This window comes from Narcine bancroftii, chromosome 14 (assembly GCF_036971445.1).
Source record: "Narcine bancroftii isolate sNarBan1 chromosome 14, sNarBan1.hap1, whole genome shotgun sequence".
Classification (NCBI taxonomy): domain Eukaryota; kingdom Metazoa; phylum Chordata; class Chondrichthyes; order Torpediniformes; family Narcinidae; genus Narcine; species Narcine bancroftii.
Genome location: NC_091482.1, coordinates 30,845,490 through 30,866,241, shown reverse-complemented (window position 1 = coordinate 30,866,241; position 20,752 = coordinate 30,845,490). Strand labels below are relative to the sequence as shown.

The following is a 20,752-nucleotide window of genomic DNA, read 5'->3' as shown; positions in this document are numbered from 1 at the left end:
TATCCCCCACACAGAAGGTCTGAAAGCATTTTGCTTCTTCCTGGACCAAAGACCCGACCAGTCACCATCTACCACCACCTTCCTCCACCTGGCAAAACTTGTCCTCACTCTAAATAACTTCTTTAACTCATCTCACTTCCTCCTAATTAAAGGAGGAACCATGAATACCCACATGGGTACCCACTATGCCTGCCTGTTTGTGGGCTTTGTGGACTATGCTGTAACCTACACAAGCAAGACCCCTCAACCTTTCCTCCTGTATATCGATGACTACATCAGGGCTGCCTCATGAACCCACCATGAGCTTGTCAACTTCATCCACTTTGCAGCTAACTTCCACCCCAATCTCAAACTCACCTGGTCCATCTCCAATAACACTCTCCCCTTCCTGCATCTCTCTGCCTTCATCTCGAGAGACAAGCTTTCCACTGACATATACAACAAACCCTCTAACTCCCGCAACTACCTTGACTACACATCCTCACACCCTGTCCCCTGCTAGGATTCCATTCCCTTCTCTCAATTTGCCTCCACCGCATCTGTTCCCAAGATGAGGTCTTCTAATCCAGATCTTCCAAAATGTCTGCTTTCTTCCACAAACGTGGCTTCCTCTCCACCATTTATTTCCTGCTCATCTGCCCTGGCCTCCCCCCCCCCCAGATGCAACAAACATAGAAACTACCTCATCCTCACCTACCACCCCACCAGCCTTCACATCCAACACATTATCTGCCAGAATTTCGGGCACTTACTACAGGAATCCACCACCAGACAATTTTTCCTTCCCCTCTTGGCCTTCCACAGGAAACACTCCCTCCATGATTCCATTGTGCACTCATCCCTCCCCACCTATCTCAGCTCCCCCCCCACTACCGGACCTTCCACTGTAGCTGCAGGAGATGCAAAATTTGCGCCCACACCTCCTCCCCTACCACAGTCTGGGGCCCCAAGCAACTCTACTTATACATCCACAGTAGTTATTTACTGTATACGGTGCTCTCTTTGTGGCCTTCTCTACATCTGAGAAACTGATCGCAGACTGGGAGATCGCTTCACTCAGCACCTCCTCTTTGCCCGCAACAACAGCAACCTCCCAGTAGCCAACCATTTCAATTCTGAGTCACATTTCCAAGCTCATGTCTGCCCATGGACATATACTATCCCACCCTGAACACTCGCAGACTGGTGGAACAAAACTATTTTCCATCTGGGCACTCTCCAGTCAGATGGCATTAACAATGACTTATCTGTCTTTTGCTAAACTTGCTCACCTTCTTTCCCCTCCCCTTTCCAGTTCTTCCCTTCCTTCCCCCTTACCCACCCAGCCATCCCTCCTCACCCTGATCACTGCTGTCCCCCCCTCCTTTCTCCACCCATCACCTCCTGCTTTTACCACCCCCCCCCCCCCCTATCTTCTGCTTGGAAGACTGTCAGCATTCTCTCATACCTTGAAGGGCTCAAGCCTGAAATGTTGGTAATTTATTTTTTTATCTTTGCTACATAAAGGACACTGTCTGGAGTTTCTCCAGCACTTTGTGTTTTTACAGATTCTCGTGATTTACTCCATTTAACTTTACCTCAGCATGTGGTAAGGAACTAGAAAAAGCAGTTTAAACATTCACAAATTATTGTCTCTAACAATAATTTTAATTATTTTGATGAAATTCTTAATCTTTAGAATAATTTTAAGCAAACAGCAGAAACCACTGAAGACAATAACAGAACTGACCATAACAGTACAGGAACAAAGTCATAACATATTAAATTTGAACAATTTAGTTCTCTTACTGAACTCAACATGAAAGATAAAGATGACCTACATCATTAATATAATGCCTTACCTTCTTTCTCTTGTAACACCTTTTTAATCTTGTCAAGACGTGCTCTCTTTTCACAATCCATGTCATCTGCAGTAATAGTGTAGCCAAGTTCAATTGGAGGATGCTGAAGCAAAAACAAACTTCCAGTTAAGCAAGATAATCTTATATCAATTTATTTTGTCAAAAATTGAGAGAAGTGCATAATTTTTTTTTTAAAACCTATGCCAAAGCTGAAAACTAATTTAACAGGTTTTTAAGTGTCACTTTTGTTTCTTGGTGGAAAAGCACTAAAGTATTGAGTCAGAAACTTCTGGGTTCAAAGCTCAGTACCAAGACTGGCATTTTAGGTTGCACTGAGGGAAGCAGATAGTAAATCAATTAAGTTGAATGCAAATGATCCAATAATACACAGAGTACAAATATAAAAGGAGCATGGAGTTCTCCAAATCAATCTTCCCCACCCCAAAACCATCCTCACTTATTAGCTGCAGGTCCATGCTTTATCAAAAGTAAAACACAAAAATCTGCCGACAATGTGGTTGGAGTAAAAACACAATGCTGGAGAAACTCAGTAGTTCAAACATTGTTCTTTATATAGCAAAGATAAAGATATATAACAGACATTTTGGGCTTGAGCCCTTCATCAAGGTATAGGCTAGAATGCAGTCTTTTGTCCGGAGTAGGGCAATCGGTAACCTGAGGGGAGAGAGATTTAACAGGAATTTGAGGGGTAACCCTTTTACACAGAGGGTTACGAGACTATGGAACAGTTTCCATAGGAGGTGGTTGAGGAAGAAGGTACCATTGCAACGTTTTAAAAAAATGAGAGACACATTGGTATTTCAAATAGTTATTCCTTGTGTATGAATAAACAAGTGTGACAGAGTATATATAGATATGTTTTTGGGAGATAAATTGGGAAAGGTTAGTTAGTGTAGGTAATAACATACAAACACTTTAAAACAGATCTTATTCGAAATATTGGAGCTCTGCTAATGCTAACATATCGGCTCCAGAGCCTTTGCAAGAGCTTTGGAGAATGCCCAAGAGACTTCACTAATGGATTGTTGTTTACAAAAAGGCAACAGATAAAAGAGCTTGTCGGAGCCGCAGAGAGTCTGAAGGGGAACTTTCTGTTCTAAGAGGGTCATGTGATTTTGCAAGCAGAGAGTCAAACAGGCTTTCTCTCAGAGAGAGAGAGAGAGAGAGAGAGAGAGAGAGAGAGAGAGAGAGACAGAGACACACACACACACACACATTGATCACTTCTACAGTGTTATAGTCAGCAGCAGCAACTGGGACTGGAACAGGGCAAGCTGTCAAGCTTTTGGAAAACCCCATTTGGAAGACGGGTTCTTATCTCAGCCTGGTCAAAGCTCTCGTGGTTCATGCAAGAGGAGGACTGACTGTCTAATGTTTCACTTGGAATAAGTGAAACAAAAAGGGACTCTGTGGTGACCTGAAAGAAAGAGGTTATCATCTGGAGAACCCTGAGGGGGCAAGTTTCATCAGCAAGACACTGGAGTGGCTGATTAAAAAGGAATTAGTTGTGGATGTCCTGGAATAACAAATCTCTCTCTGAAAACCTACAAGAACCTTCCTGAGCGGTAACCATTTACCTTTCAAGCACCAAAGCCTGGTGAACTTTATAAATGTCAAATTCTGTGCACTGAAAAGAATTGCTTGCAGCCAGTGAACTTGGAGGAATGAGAAGTGAGATTGGACTGCGAACCAAAGAACTTTTCTGAACTTATGCACACATTATATACACGTTAGGTTAGTTAAATCAATAGTGATAAGTTAAAGTGTGATTCTGTTTTCATGTTTAAAGATAATTAAAAGCAACTTTTGTTTAAGTAACCATTTGTCTTGGTGAATATCTATTGCTGCTGGGTTTTGGGGTCCTCTGGGCTCGTAACACAAGAAATATTTTTTCATACTCAAGTACAATGATCTCATTCAACAACACATGCTCCTTACAGGTGTATTTGATGAATCACAAAGTAGAAATGCTAATACACTTGCCATTTCTCAATATGAGTCAACCTCAGACTAAATGCATTCATAGTATTTTTGGCTCTAAAAAATATATTTATTGACTTAAATACAATGGTCACTGGAATGGATTAAAAAAGCCAAACAGTGATACTCAACCAGAGTAAGTGGATCCCCTTTACGTTTCGCCAGGAGAGGAATCTTCCGTTTCCTCTTTCCATTACCCTCCAAGGGAGAAGAATCCACTGTTGAAGGTGACAATTTTGACAATGGAGTTACAATTTCTAAAGAAGAAAAAAGGTTTTGTTTCAATAAAAACCTATTCTGGGATCAGACTGCAATGTTCTGTTGCCAAAGTACTGAATAAAAGTAGCAGTGCATTCATTTATTAACTGTACATCCTGCCTTCAATTATTCTTCATATCACTACTTACCAATCACAAGAAATAAAGTTCAATCAAGTTTATGGCACTAACATTTGCAAAACATTGTTTGTATGCCTGGAATTGGACGGACACTTGCAGCAGTAAACCCATCTTGCAAATGGAAGTCTTGATTTTACAGGTTACAGATGGCAGGTATCAGAAACTGTTTAAATGTATTCAGCAATTTGAAACAAGAGGCTTTTTAAAAGGGAATACTGTACAATGAACATAAATCAGAAAAAGGACATCTCCATGGCCCATATTGAATTGCTCAACATTATGCCAAATTAAACTAAAATTGTGCTGCTTGCACAAGACACTTATCCCTCTATTCCCTGCATGCTCATGTATCTTTCCAGAAGCCTAATGTATCTACTTCCAGCATTACCTCTGCAAGCCCATTCCAGGTACCCATCACTCTGTGTTTAAAAAAAACTTGCCCCACACACCTTTCAACTCCACCCTCCACCACCAAACTTCCTAAACTCACATCCTGTAGTGTATGACAATTTTATGCTGGAAAAAGATTGAGTGTCTACAGAGCAATGCCTCTCAATTTTATAAACTCTTATCAGGTCTCCCCTCAGCCTCCATCCTCCTCCACAACAAATAGCCCAAATGTATACAACAAAGCAACATTCTGGCAAATTTCTTCTGTACTTTCCACATCATCCCTGTCATGGGACATGCAGAATACTCCAAGTTCAACCAAACCAAAGTTTGTTATAGATACAACTTGACTTTTACACTCAATGTCCCACCCAATGAACACATAGGCCTTCTTTAATACCTTACCTACTTGCATGGCCACTTTCAAGGATCTATGAACCTGATCCTCACCAGATCCCTCTACACATCAATGATTTCAAGAGTCCTCTGACATTTAACCTCCCAGAATGCAACAACATACACCTACCCAGATGAAACTCCACCTGCCTCTCATTAGCCCACTTTCCCAGTTCATACCGTTTCTGTTGCGATCCTAGCTAACCTTCCCTCTCTATTATGCCACCAATTTTAATACATTAATCATGGTAACAACATCATCATCCAAACTGTTAATATAAATGATAAAGAACTGTAGACCAACTACCAATCCCTGCAGCCCATTACTGGTTACAGACCTCCAATCTCAATAACAATGCTCCACTACCACCCTCTGACTTCGACCATCATCAATTCAACTGGCCAGCTCATCCTGAATCTCATGTTATCCAACTGGCCAGCTCATCCTGAATCTCATGTTATCCAACTGGCCAGCTCATCCTGAATCTCATGTTATCCAACTGGCCAGCTCATCCTGAATCTCATGTTATCCAACTGGCCAGCTCATCCTGAATCTCATGTTATCCAACTGGCCAGCTCATCCTGAATCTCATGTTATCCAACTGGCCAGCTCATCCTGAATCTCATGTTATCCAACCTTCTAATCAGGCTACCAGGCCTTCATATGGACATCTACCATCTTGACCTCAATCTTCTTGGTTCCCTCTTCAAACAATCTCAAACAACTTTGTAATGCACAAAGCAATACTGAGTATTCATAAACCGTCCAAGTCTTTCCAAATATTTGTAGATTCTGTCCCTCTGAATTGCAACTTACCCATGAATGTCCTGAGACTCATCGGCCAGTAATTTCCTAGCTCGTCCTTGAAGATTTCTTAAATAAGAGCGGAACATTAGCCACCCTCTGGACTTTGAGCGGCTCATCTGCACCCAATAATACAAATATCTCTTCTCGGTCCCCTGCAATTTCTCCCCTAGCTCCCCAAGGATACACCTGATCAAGCCTGCTGAATTTATCCATCTTTATGCTTTTTAAGACTTCCAACACTTTCTCTTCCATAATGTTGTCATTCAAGACATTACTATTTACTTCCGTTCTCTCATATACTGGCCTTCTCCACTAACAAAAATCAGAAGTACTTCTTTAGCACTTCATCCATCTCCTATGGCCCACACATAGGTGACCTCTGATTTTAAAGGGGCCCAATTGTCTTTCTAACTTGGCCTTTAACATATTTGTAGAATCTCTTTGAATTCTCATTTACACGAGTACCATTTCATGCTCTTGCCCTCCTGATTTTCCTTTTTAAGTGCACTCTGATATTCTCTATTCTCAATGGATTCACTTGATCTAGTCTATACTGATATGTGCCAGCTTTTTCTCAGCCAGAGCCTCAATATCTCTGGTTATACAAGGTTCCTACTCATGCTGGCCTTGCTACCTCTGATCTCTCTCTCTCTTTTAAAAGTTCCCACATGCTGTTTGCAGATAAAGAGATGTGTGGCAAACCTTTGTAAAGTTCCTAATGCCACCAATAATAGCCATACCCCAATTTCAGACCGGTCCTATCTTTCTCAACAAGTAATTAAATCAAATTAAGCTTATGGCCATAAAATACTTCCTGAGTGACACTTCACGTACTCGTTCTCATTTTTAAGAAGAGATCCAGATTTAATAAATTCCACCCCATCCAAGCCCTCTACACCGCGAGAGCTCAGTCAATGCAAGGGAAGTTGAAATCATCTAATATTATGACCCATTATTCTTCCAGCTAGCTGTGATCTCGCTACATATTGCTTAATTCTAATTTCTGTTGACCATTGGGGGTTGGGGGGGAGGGAGAAAGAGGTGCTAAAATACAAAGAGACCATCCCCTTCTGATTTTAAGGTTACTATTGCAGCCTCACTGGATGATTTTCCCAAATATATCCGAAGTACTACCATGACGTTCTCCCTGAACCTCAACATTCCATCCTCTTTTCTCTGAAACGTGGAGTGTCAGTCCTGACACTGAGAATGTTTCTGCTATGGCAGTAAAATAAAGTACACTTCCAATGATCTGAAAAAAAATCAGTAAACCCAAAAGCTTTCTTATCCAAACTTTTTTTTTTTAAAACTGGTGGCAAAATGATGTCACAAGTTGAAAAAAAAATTTGCCCAACATGCTCACTGTTAGCACCAGTTTGGTAACAGAGCTCAGAACCAGCTAGGAAAACACTGAGTAAAAACACAAAATGCAGGAGAAACTCAGCTGGTCAAACAGTGTCCTTTAAGCAGCAAAGGTAAAAATACACAACCGACATTTCAGGCTTGAGCCCTTCATCAAGGTGTGGAAAAATGTTGGTGGGCATCTGAAAAAGGATGGGGGAAGAGGGGACGGGGGCAAAGGCAGGAGATGATAGGCAGAGAAGGGAGAGAGAGACAGTAGCGATCAAGGCGAGGAGGGATGGCTGTAGTGGGTGGAGGGTAAAACTGGAAAGTGCAGCTGAGCTTCTCCAGCATTTTGTTTTTACTTCAACCAATGTCTACTTGTTTTGAGAATCCCCCTTCCAGTTTTCCCTCTTCCCCCACTCTCTGATCGCAGCAAAAGGACACTGACCAGCTGCGTTTCTCCAGCATTTTCTTTTTACTTCCACCATGGTGTCTGCAGAGGTTTGTGATTTTACTGCTAAACGGCTGGATACTGGCTCAGATAAATAGGCTGGAATGTCGAGCCATCATTGAAGGACAGAATATCAGCAGGTGAGGAAGCATATAGGGAAATTGTTCTCATTTCACCTCTCTCTCTCTCTCTATTTCCTTTTTACCCTCCACTGCACTTGGATCTCCGTTGTCCCAGTGTCATTGACGCCGGGCAGGAGCCGGGACCTCAGGCTGCCGGGCAGGAGCCGGGACCTCAGGCTGCCGGGCAGGAGCCGGGACCTCAGGCTGCCGGGCAGGAGCCGGGACCTCAGGCTGCCGGGCAGGAGCCGGGACCTCAGGCTGCCGGGCAGGAGCCGGGACCTCAGGCTGCCGGGCAGGAGCCGGGACCTCAGGCTGCCGGGCAGGAGCCGGGACCTCAGGCTGCCGGGCAGGAGCCGGGACCTCAGGCTGCCGGGCAGGAGCCGGGACCTCAGGCTGCCGGGCAGGAGCCGGGACCTCAGGCTGCCGGGCAGGAGCCGGGACCTCAGGCTGCCGGGCAGGAGCCGGGACCTCAGGCTGCCGGGCAGGAGCCGGGACCTCAGGCTGCCGGGCAGGAGCCGGGACCTCAGGCTGCCGGGCAGGAGCCGGGACCTCAGGCTGCCGGGCAGGAGCCGGGACCTCAGGCTGCCGGGCAGGAGCCGGGACCTCAGGCTGCCGGGCAGGAGCCGGGACCTCAGGCTGCCGGGCAGGAGCCGGGACCTCAGGCTGCCGGGCAGGAGCCGGGACCTCAGGCTGCCGGGCAGGAGCCGGGACCTCAGGCTGCCGGGCAGGAGCCGGGACCTCAGGCTGCCGGGCAGGAGCAGGGATGGTGATGGGAAGGTGTTGGAGATCAGTGACAGCAGCAGGAGCAGGGACCTCGGGCAGGAGTGGATAACGTCACATTTACCAACATTGTACTCCATCTGCCAGACCCTTACCTCAGTTAACCCATTAAAATCTCTCTGCAGACTCTGTACCCTCTGCATAATTTCCTTCTCTGGATTGTCAGAGTACATACATCATGTAAAACCCTGAGATTCTTACTCCTGGAGGCAGAATTATAACTTACTGGTAGTGAAAAAAAAAACTGATTGGAGTTTGTTGTTGAGGAGTTTGATGGTGGGTGGTAGCAACTGTTCCTGAACTTGGTGATGCACGTCTTGTGCCAACTATTCCTCGTTTCACTAAATTTAGTGTCAACTTAAGACACACTACACTGTTCCCTCTTCCGGATCATTAAAGTATATCGTGTGCCATTGTGGGCCCAGCACCAACCCCTGCGGTACCTCACTGATTGCCAACCAGAAAAACACCCCTGTATCCCTACTCACTGTTTTCCATTGGTTAACCAATCCTCTATCCATGCTAATACATCACCCTCAACTCTATGCACCCTATTCTGATGCATTGTCTTTTATGAGGCACCTTATCAAATGCCTTCTGGAAATCCAAGTAAACAACGTTTACCTGCTCCCTACCTATCTATCTATCTATGTACTCCTCTACCTACAACGCTCATTATATCCTCAAAGATGTCCAGTAAATTTGTCAAATCGGACCTACCTTTGCTGAATCCATGCTGTGTCTGCCTGATGGATCCACCTCACTCCAGATGCCTTATTATTTCTTCTTTAATGATAGTTTCAAGCATTTCCAAACTACAGGTTTTTTTTTAATATTTTATTTTGATTTTCAAAGACACTCACAAATCCAAACAATTTCTCTCTCAACAATGGTATATAACATACAGATTCTGTTTTTTCTCTCTCCCACCTCCCATACTCTAATATCACAAAGTGTATACAAATTAAACAAACAAAAAAAAAATCACAGACCCCTTAAGAAAAAAACCAAAGTAACCTGAAATAAAAACAATAAGGAACATGTCATCTGCGGCATGATCCACTTCATTTATCTCAATCATTCCGCTACTGGCATATTGCCTTTTATACAGAAGGGGTATAATTATATCTGCGTACTAATGTGTTGTAGATAGGGTTGCAATACCCCAACAAATGTGAAATATTTCCTCAAATTGTACGTAATTTTCTCCAGGGAAATACAACTCTGTATTTCAGTATTCCATTGTGTAATATTTAGCTGTGATTCAGACTTCCACGTGACTGCTATACATTTCCTGGCTACTGCCAAGGTGATCTTCACAAACTGAATTTGGTACTCTGACAGTTTAAATATGCATGTCCACAATGTTTCCCAGAAGGTACAATTCCAGATCCTGTGGAAAATCGACCTTTATAATTTTTTTCATAATTTCCCCCAGGTCCTCCCAGAAGGATCAACCACAGATGTTAAACTAACTGGCCTATAGTTCCCTGCCTTTTGAACAGTGGTGTGACATTCAGCGTCCTGCAATCTCCTGGGACCTGCACATAGTCCATAGAATTTTGGTAAATTACCAGAGATGGGGGGGGCATGGCAAGATGGCGTAGAGGACAGACATGCAGTCCCACCCTCCCTCAGCTAGTTTTTTAAGCACCCGTTTTAAAGTTTATAAAAGTGATTAAAAGTTGTATTTTTACTTTTGGGAACATTAGTGGGTTATAATGGCTACTAATGTAAAAAAAATGAAAACTCAACAGCAGAAGAAATTACCTTTTAAAAGTGCTGAAGAGTTGAGGTCTATCTGTTCAACTGAAGCCATGGACCCGACATTTGGAACCTCCAAGGTACAGAGGACTCCTGCCCGTCTAAGTATGACGCCAGCACCGACCTTGCCTCTGCAAGATGGCGCCGGCTTGACGATGAGTTCAACCGGTGCTGAACTGCGTGTCCGCGATGTCAGGTGCGCGGGCAACCCGGCTGAGAGAAGAGCCCTTGAGCCCGGGCTGCCGTCGGGTGAGCTGGGGACGCGCAGAATGGCGTCGGAAGTTGCACCTGCACAGTCCCTGGCCTTACCGGCATGCACGGTGCTTCAATGGTCCAGGACCTGTTGGACCGCGTGTGGGCTGGGGGGGGGGGGGAGTTCCCGAGCGTCAGCGTCCCGACGTGGTCGGGATGCCGTTGTCGGGTGTACAGACCCGCAACTGCACCGGGAGTGGACCAACAACACTGGAAGAAGAGGCAGACTTACCTTGACTGAGCAGCTCAAAGAACAATTGGAAGTGGAGACCAGAGAACTGGAATTTGTGTACAGTCCTGGAAGGGATTGTTTATCAAATGGACAATATGTCTAAACAAATGACTCAAGGATTTTTAGAAGTGACAACCAAAATGACTACTGCGTCTGCAGTTAAGAGTGATGTTAATAAGTGTATTAATCAGTGGATAATACAGTGCAAGAAATATTTTTTTAAAATTGAAACAGCTTTTTTTGAATGTAAAAAAAATAGAAGATGCCTTTGTGGATTGGGGAATGAAGAAGAAAGACTTACTGAAAAAAATTGATTCATTGGAAAATCAAAGTCGGAGAAATATGTGAAAATTGTGGGTCTCCCAGAAGATATTGAAGGGTCTGATCCAATAAAATTTTTTAAGACCTGGATTCCCAAGGTGTTGGGCAAGGAGTTTTTTTTTTTGGAAGGCTTAGAATTGGAACGGGCACATAGAGCGTTACAAAAGAAACAGTTACCGAAACAACCGGCACGGGTGGTTTTAATTTATTGTTTGAAATACCAGGACAGAGAAATTATATTATGGTTGGCGGTGCAGAAGGTATGACAAAGTCAAACTCCAATGATGGTCCAAAATAACAGAGTATTTTACTATGCAGATTTGAGTCAAGAGATTATTAGGCGACGTCGGGAATTTAACTTAGCTAAAGAGATATTGTGGCAGATGGATTACAAATTTGCTTTTTATTACCCTGCAGTATTAAAAGTCTTTTATGGTCATTTTCAATCTCAATTTTTTGAAAATGACCATGATGCATTAATTCTTGCTAATTCACTACCAGATTTGCGAGGATATGGAAGATCTTCGCTGCTGTCGCCTAAAAAGGCAAATGGAAACGGGAATGGGAATGGGAAGAACAGGAAAAATAGGAAGAATGGAAAGAAAGAAATTTTAATGTAAATTACCAGAGATTAACTATAACTTTTGCCATTTCTTTCAGTGCCATGGGATGCATTCAACTTTGCTCAGTGCTACCTCTTTGGTGACAGCTATTACGTCCGGGTCCTCACCTCCAATCACATGGATAACATCTGCCTTTGGCATGGTAGAAATGTCCTCCACCGTGAAGATTGACACAAAGTAGTCATTCAAAGCCTCAGCTATTTCCTCGTTACCCAATATCAATTCCCCCATCTCATCTTCCAATGAACAAACCATTGCTTTAGTCACCCTTTTCTACTTTATGCAATTATGAAAACCTTTACTGTCCATTTTTATATTTGCTTTTCAGTTCATTTAAGACTGTTCTCACCATTATTTTAAACCAATAAAGATTTAATTTGCCTGGAACTGAAAGAGCAACCCGCATCTTCTAATTTTTAATTTAGACATACAGCAAGGTAACAGGGCATTTTGGCCCAATTAACCTACACCTCCAGTATGTACTCATGGGCCGAAATGGCCTGTTATTGTGCTCTCTGGCTAAATTAAAAATTAAAAAGTTGGCCACCTCTGTTCTTATCTATTTGTCAAAATTCTTCAAATTTACCTCTATTCAAGTAACATTCACTCTACTTCAACATTAAAACATTGTTGCATATGATGCTCAGCAGCATAAACAACAGAAGGTTAGCAGAGAGGCAGAGATCAGTTAGATAGGACATCTGTACCAAATGAAGGGAGGATAGTTTAGGGGAATTTTTTTTTTTTTTAAAAACCCAGAGACTTGTGGGTCCTTGAAATGCCTCGGGAGGGATGGGGGTGGAGGCTGAAACATTAGGGACATTTCAGACACATGGATGAAAAAAAAGGGTTACAAGGAAGGGTCTCCATTTTTTTGGGTAGGAATACACAGGTCAGCACAACATAAAGGGCCAAAGGGCCTATATGGTGCTCTAGTGTTCTAAGATCCCAGGGAGAATGCAACAGCTGACAATCAAATTTGAAACCAAGTTCTTGAAGGATGGTGGAACATAAACTACCTCGGGTTTATGGACATTAAAAATGAACAGTTTTCCCCTCATAGGATTTCTATATGTATCAAAAGGAATTAGCTGTTTCTAAGACCTCCATGATGCACTTCTAAGCATATCACAGAAAATCATCCTAAGATCAGAAAGAGCAATTAAAGTGTCATTCAGGAAAAATGTGAGACAAAAAAAATTACTTTTAAAAAAAAAGACAAGAAATAGAAATATGATTGTTCATGAATCACCAAGTATTTATATTTCAATCAAAACATTTTGTTGAGAATCTGAACATGTATTGGAATCCACATTAAATTGAAAAGCAATGCACAGAATCATTTAAAATGGTATTCCTTTTGATTCTTACCTTCTTCAGTAGGTTGGTCTTTTTCTGATTTGTCCACTCTAACTGGGGTAGAGGCATTTGATCTCTGTATTTCTTCCTCTCTACAGATATATATTAAAAACATCATCCTCAACGCAAGCAAAGCATACTGAATTGTGCAATGTTAAAAATGAGTGCTACAGCTGTTCTTGTTCCTTGCCAAACTAATTTGTTTCTACATTGTTTGACAGTCATTGCCAGATTGAATCCTTCAATCTGAATTTTTCCCTTACAAATATCAATACTTTCATAATTTGCAGCAAGAATGGTTGAATTTGGATTCCTATCACAGGTTCACATCATTGAAATTAACCATATTAGAAAAAATCCAATACAATTAAAAGAGCTGGCAAGGTAGGAAGGATTTCTTTTTTTTTGGTAGTAATACACAGGTCAGCACAACATCGAGGGTCAAAGGGCCTATACTGTTCTCTAGTGTTCTGTGCTCTATGTTCTAAGATCCCAGGGAGAATGCAACAGCTGACAATCAAATTTGAAACCAATTTCTTGAAGGATGGTGGCACAGAAGCTACATTGGCTTTATGGACATTAACAATGAACAGCATCCCTCGAAAGTGTGGGGGGGGGGGGGGGGGTTGGCAATGATGTGTGGAATTAAAATGGCTGGCTGTGGAAGGTCCTTGCTGCTGCAGCAGGCAGTAAGAAGGTGCTCAACGACCAACTTCCCAGTATGAATCCCTGAATCCAGTCTCCCCAATGCGGAGCCTGCATCAGGAGCATCAGATCCAGCAAAATATTTATACTGGGATCTGCTATTAAAGCAAGAGATACAACAGAACATGGAATAAAGGCAACACCCATGATCAGGTGAGTAGAATAACAGAAATTCACTTTTTAGATTTACCAATCAGTGACCAAAAATTTGAGATACAGAATAAAATTCACTGTCACAGCATTTATAGGAAACAAAACAATTAATCACAGTAAAATCTTTTATCAACCCTTCTTTCTTTCTTTCAGATGATGTGGCTTTGCATTGTGGAACATCACGATAGGGGCCATTTTCTAAGAATGCCTCCCCAAACTGTAATGAGGAAATCACGCAAAGCAAGCAAATAAAAAGCAGCAAACTTAACTGCATTACTTATCATCAACGATGACTGTTGAGCTATGCTTGCATATCATATCAAAGAATTACATTTCAATAAATGCTGATTTAAAGTCTGCACCAGTAATTACCTGATTTTCTTGCTTGATTTCTCAGGAGTTTCAGAACGCGAAGATGCAGGGCTCGAAAGTGGAGTTGGATTTCGCACAGAGGGATGGCTCTTTAAGCCCTACAATAGTGACAGAAGAATTCAATCTGATTATTTTTGGTTAGAGTTATATTCAGAAATATATTAGCATTGAATTAAAAGTTATAGCCAATTTATACTTTAATCTACTTTTAGAAAAAAGTGAATGCCACATGAGCAACTGAAGCTAGGGCTGTCTGTCTAACTTGTCGACTTCATGATTACAAATCCCTGCACTATTTAAAGTATCTAATGTAAACTTACAACATAGTCATTTTAATCTTTGGACAATTTTGCTACAGTAATGCCAATAAGGAACACTGCAACCAAAGAAGTTTAAAGACAGGAACCATCACAATCTTAAGTGGGAAAGAGGATAAAAACTGTGCAATGATGCCAATTTTATTTTGAAGTGGATCTACACTATGAAACTCCTGTAACAGTTTCTCTTTCCATGAATATGCTGTCGGACCTGCTGATCATCTACTACATTTTTACTTAAGATTTTCAGCATCTACAGATTCATTTTCTTTTTTTTATTTTGAAGATGGACACATTCAGGAGCAATTTTTCTTTGTTATTGGGCTTTAAAATGTCCAAAAGTACTTGGATTTTTTTTTGCATCCAAATTAAGCTGAAACTTCCATCATGTGATTAAAATCCTATTCTGTTCACAAGAACACATGCCCATAGTTTAAAGTGCTTGTTTTGGTAAAGAGAAGGGGAGAAGGAAATAGTTTTATGCAAGGTGTAGATGTGAAGGAATTTCCCTCTGGAAGGCAACTCCCATAGGATGGCAAGACTTTACTAATATTTAACAATTTTGAAGTGCAATCACAAATGGTTGCGGCCCAATGGGTAACTAATTCAAATACAATTGGCAAATGTGATGCCAATTCTGTTTTGGTCATTTTGCCTGAAAGACAAATGTTGATTTACAAATCCTGCCCTATTACTTCCAACTGACCTACAACCCTTGTACATTTTTGAAGGGTGGGAGGAAATTAGAGTGTCCAGAGGTAACCCATGCATACATGGAAAGAATGTACAAACTCTTCAGAGAGCGCCAGATTTGAATCCTGGCTCTGCAATAGGTGTAACAGCATTGCGCTAACTGTGCTACTTTACATACTACCCTGGAATGCTTTGCACCCACCTGAAGAGGCCCAAGTATAGCATCAGATCCAAGATAGTCTCAAACAATGAGGCAGCTCCTCAATATTGCACTGCTGTGGCAGCCATCCAAAACAAGGAGACTAACATATGTAACCAAGTGACTCAGTTTCAAAACCATATCCCACATTCGTCATTACTGACAACAATATCTTGAACAGAAATTAGAGTAGCGATCTTTTAATATTACATGTTCCACAAAATGGAATTCTACATTGCAGTAGTTAGGTTACATGAATACAGATCTGGAAATATCTACAAGTGGTACAGAAACACTTTCAAATGCAGGCAAAGTTCATACTTTGCCCGATAAAATCATCATTAAAACATGATGATCAATAGTAATGGTGAGCACAAAACAACTCAAAAATAGCCAATCAAACCACTCAGTTTAAAGGGAATTTAGGAAGGACAATAAACGCTCCTCTTTCTGGCAACACCCTCACCCCATTAGTCATTTAAAAATGCACAAACCTGGACTTGTCCCCGGGTGGAACTGTAAGAACTGAAAATGGGATTGCGAATAGAACTGTGCTTCCCGCCCACACATAGACTGCTGAGTGAACTAATGGAGGAGGTTCGTGACCGTTTGGAGATAGGGTCATCTGAACACTGGGAATGGGTGCCTCTCTTCAGTGTTCCAGGCCTAGAAAACAAAAAGTGAACTGAAAAAAAAAATCAGACAATAAATTCTTGTCTGCTCATTTTTGTTTCAATTTAATTGATTCATTGCTTCAAATATCTGACATTGAATCAGACAATGCATTGTTTCCACTTGTTCACATATTTTCCCCTGGTTTCAATGCACTGACTGGAACCATATTTGAGGAAATTCAGACAATGCATTGTTTCCACTTGTTCACATATTTTCCCCTGGTTTCAATGCACTGACTGGAACCATATTTGAGGAAATTCAGTACATTCAGAGACTAACCAGTGAGAGAATTCTAGCGTGTTCTTTTTTAGCCTGGACAGAATGTTGCTGAATAGCTCCCCAATTGCTGCAAGAAATTGCTGTTAGATCAACACTTTAATTTGGGGAACCTCTACATTTTTTATGCCCTCTAATCTTGCAAAAACATGCTCCAGAACATTTAGTATCTGTAAGATATTTCACTCAAATGTCAAATTTCAGTCAGGCCGACATTAGCTTTAAGATGTGACAAGAATTAACTATTCTTAGGTTTCTAAGAAATTACCAATTGTACTGTAGAAAATAATATTTTTTCCAGTATAATTTAAAATGAGAAAATGTTCTAAAAACTGTGATATTTTTTTTTGTTTACAGATAGAGAACAAGTGAAGAGCAAGAAAAATCCTTGGAAGAATTGGAGGACAAAGTCAATGCTCATAAAGTCAATCCAAGTAATTACAGTTTTACAATGACAATGAGAAGCAATGACCAAACTTGCTGTAAAATCACCTCAACTATTTCACCTACTGAGGCAAGTGTTAGTCATTGACTTGTCTTATAAATATACCATAATGCTAGGAACTGATTAACCCTCAATTTTCTCTCCAAAGAAACCACCTGAAGTTCTTGTAGTGAGAAATGGAAGAGACATATACCCAAGCTCTAAAACTCACAAGAGCATGATTTTGAATTTCAGATGTTACCAAAATATCTCATATTCCCAAATCCATACTAGTTTAAGAATTTTTTTTTATATTAGTGGGTATGTTTGACAGTTTCCAATTTCTGCTTACAGGTATAGAAACATGATTGGAATTTAAATGGTTTGAAGTGTTTAACTTATGAAGAACTTGACAAGCTAGTAAAAACCATTAAAATATTTCCTTCAATTCTATTAAAACTGGTTGGGAAACAAGCGAAAATGAAAACATTAAGATTAACAGGAAACGTGTCCTCCAGCTATTTCAAAAGGTTTGTGAAAGTAAGTTCACAATCCTTGCATCTGTCATTAAAATGAAAGATAGATGTGTTATGATGCCCAATAGAACAATATTTTCATAACAGAAAGACTGAGGTTAAACTCACCCCATCACTTGATCTTACAAACTTTTCACCATAAAAAGTTACAGAAATAGCCAAATTCTATTTTAAATATAAAAATGAAAGTGATTTAATATTAATGGAACACAACAATTACAAATGTAATAGAAACTCCTGCAAACTCATTTGGAAATTCTATCCAATACAGCAAGAAGTCAAACTATAATTAACTGGCTCAGTTCATTTTATAGCCATTCCTGCCTTTCATCCAGCCTGGACTTACTTTGGAACCAATGAAGCTGGAGCTCCATTGGCCAATAAAGGTTCAAATGCAGAATGACCACTTCCACTACTGTCATGGCGCCTGGAATCAAACCATAAACAAAGCAACAAGTTAGATGAACAATGATTAGAACTTAAATAAAACAGTTTAGACATTAATGAAGTTAAAATTAAAATCTCATGTTGTTTTGCAATCCCAATTTATTCTCTTCAAACCTGAAATCTGAAGATCCAGAGACACCATTGTTTAAATTATATAGCTTGAATTTTCTTTGCAAGATTCTTACCTGCTTTCAATTTCATGGAAAACTGCTGCAAAGTAAAAACTTGAACACTACAAAGTGCAATCATGAGAAAGTCTGTGCAGTTGGATGGTAATACTCTAAGATTGTAAAGTTATGAACAGGAGGCACAATTCGCAACTCCAACAAAATGACAAAATTCAAAATCAGACGACACCAAATTAAAGAGTAACACTTTGATGAAGGCTAGTAAAGTACAACTATGGACATGAAAGCTCCTAGCAGGCTAATATAAAGAGTAGATGGAACCAGCAGCTCATTATAACAAAAGAAAGGAACTTTTCCATTCAGGAGATACTCTTCAAATGCAAAGATTTTAAACAATAATGACACATATTAGAGGTGGCTGGCAAGATATTTTGGTGAAGAAAATACAAATTAGATGGCTGTTCCAGGAAGTGCAGGGCAGGAGCATTTGATAATGAATTTGAAGAAACATTCAATCTTATTTACCTCATGGCATTAGATTCTCTAGTTACTCAACTAAATTTCTAGCAGTCACATTTGACCTAATCACAGAGAAATGCAAAAATATTTCTAAACGCAAGAGATTATAATTTTTTGTGCATTTTTTCTGAATGTCTTGCTTCAAGAGTAAAGAAAACATTTTCCAATAGTTTTAACCAGATAGTTAGGGTTGAATTGAGGAGCCAATTGCCTTTGTTCTCGCAATGCCATTCTAATGATATTTTGTTCATTTAAACTTAAGACTTATTATTCAGATCTTGATTCAAAGAGCAGACGACCCAAGGCTAACAAAATGTCAAAAATGTCCAATAAGGACTTAAGATCAAAGAACACATTTTGAGGGAAGATTTAAATCAATCCTAAGCTTCTGAAAGGGATTCAAACAATTCGAGATCCTATCACGTTCATGTACTCGTCAAGATATTTAAACCATGTGGACTAGGGACAGTAGAAAGTGATGTACATGCAACCCTGCTTTACAGACCCTTGGATAACAGCAATTTGTCTCAACAGAATTCTTGACCCAACATTTTGAAAATGAGTAATAACATTTTGCTTTCACAGTACGTGAAGTAAATACAGTATAACAATTTTTTTTCCCCACTCTCATTTCTTGACACATTCACAGGTGAAGCAGCTTCACATAACAGAAAATCTGGGAACACTATCTCAGTTGAAAATTGTTACCACTCAATGCAGCATCTTTAGCACAAGCACTCCCATCAGAACTCCAAAACACACTTTCAACAATTCCATTTGCAACTCAAATTACCTACATACCTGCGTTTATTCTCATGTTCAGAAATCAAAGATCTTTCAGTATCATCTTCCACCATTCTCTTCCGACTTTCCTTCAGTGCATTAAGCACAGTTGCTTTTGAGCAGGGGTCCATCGAAGGAGACACGGCAGGGGACATCATTTGGTCTAATCTGGGAAGTTAAAATACATGTTCTTCATGACCATTGGAAAATGTACCAACTTAACCATACTATACATTATCTAGCACATGTGAAATACACTTCATGATTGTATCAGAGGATGTGCTGGCACACAAAACAAAGAAGGGGATCAACTTTCATACACAATCTGAAAAAAAATCCTGTTGCTGTGTCAGAGCTCAGAATGGGTCAGTGTTTTGTGACTGTTAGTCTTTATAATCAACAATTCAACTATTCACCATGTAGGCCAATACCATTGCAGCCATGAGTTGAAGGATTCATAATTTGCTGATGAACACAAGAAAAACCTAGATTGAAACATTCAGGCATTTCTGAAAAAGGCTAGAAGATATAGAGAATTTCACTTTTTTTAAAAAAAAACTGCACCTGGTCATATTTCTGACATATTGCAGCTACCTTCAAGCATCCATTTTTCTGAACTTCAACATTTTGGGCATCGTTAAGACTGAGATTTGACTATTTAAAGTTCAAAGTTCAGATTTATTGCCAGAATACATACATGACTTCATATATAACCCTGAGATTCCTTTTTTTCTGCAGGCCAGGCAGAATTTCTACTTAGTGCTGGTGCAAAAAAACTGTCAAGATATCTTTACAAAAGAGAGAAATGTAAACAAATTGACTGTACAATATAGAAAATATTCAAAAGTAAATCTTGTGCAAGAGTCCTGAAATGGTGCCGGTGATCAACAGCGACTTTCTGTGGGCTGCAGAGATCCCAACCACCTTAAATACTCTCCTTCAGACCTTCTTTCACTGCAATAGGCACCATGCATTCTTCTTCTCAAGGAGTTGCTAATTCACATTAACAATCTTAAAATCTCCCTGGCAACAGCTGAGTCAAGCCAGCTGGAAGACCTGAAAGGAGAGCCATGACACTATCAACACCAAGGCCTAAAACATAGTATGAGGGCTGGGATCCAAACCAGAATGAATGACAGGGAACTGAGATCTCACCAACTGTCCATACCACTGGCGAATATCCTGTGATTAGAAAATAAAATTGATGAGCTCAGGGCAAGGCTGTAGAAGCAGAGTATAGGGGAGACAAATCTCAATCTGCTTCAAACAGGGAACACACTGGATGCCGCAATCCCACAATTCACAGACCAGATCGGAACTCAAATTCTGACAAAGAGAGAGGACTTTTTAGTTAATTCTGGCTCATGCATGGACGTTGGGGTTATTTCTATCTCCTGCTCCAGTCATCGGACGGTGAACTCCTGGATTCTTCAGAGTTCTTAA

The 20,752-nt window shown here is 40.7% G+C and overlaps 1 protein-coding gene across 2 annotated transcripts in view; it reads right to left on the bottom strand.

Moving 5' to 3' along the window:
- Positions 1-20,752, bottom strand: part of pom121 (POM121 transmembrane nucleoporin) — a 56,232-nt gene that overhangs the window by 25,579 nt on the left and 9,901 nt on the right. For both annotated transcript variants that reach the window (XM_069910670.1, XM_069910671.1), the window contains exons 3-9: positions 19,328-19,477; positions 17,779-17,859; positions 16,016-16,187; positions 14,313-14,410; positions 13,095-13,174; positions 3,975-4,099; positions 1,842-1,944 (exon numbers count right to left, since the gene is read on the bottom strand). In XM_069910670.1, the coding sequence (XP_069766771.1) occupies positions 1,842-1,944; positions 3,975-4,099; positions 13,095-13,174; positions 14,313-14,410; positions 16,016-16,187; positions 17,779-17,859; positions 19,328-19,477 (809 nt within the window). The remainder of the gene's footprint in view (positions 1-1,841; positions 1,945-3,974; positions 4,100-13,094; positions 13,175-14,312; positions 14,411-16,015; positions 16,188-17,778; positions 17,860-19,327; positions 19,478-20,752) is intronic.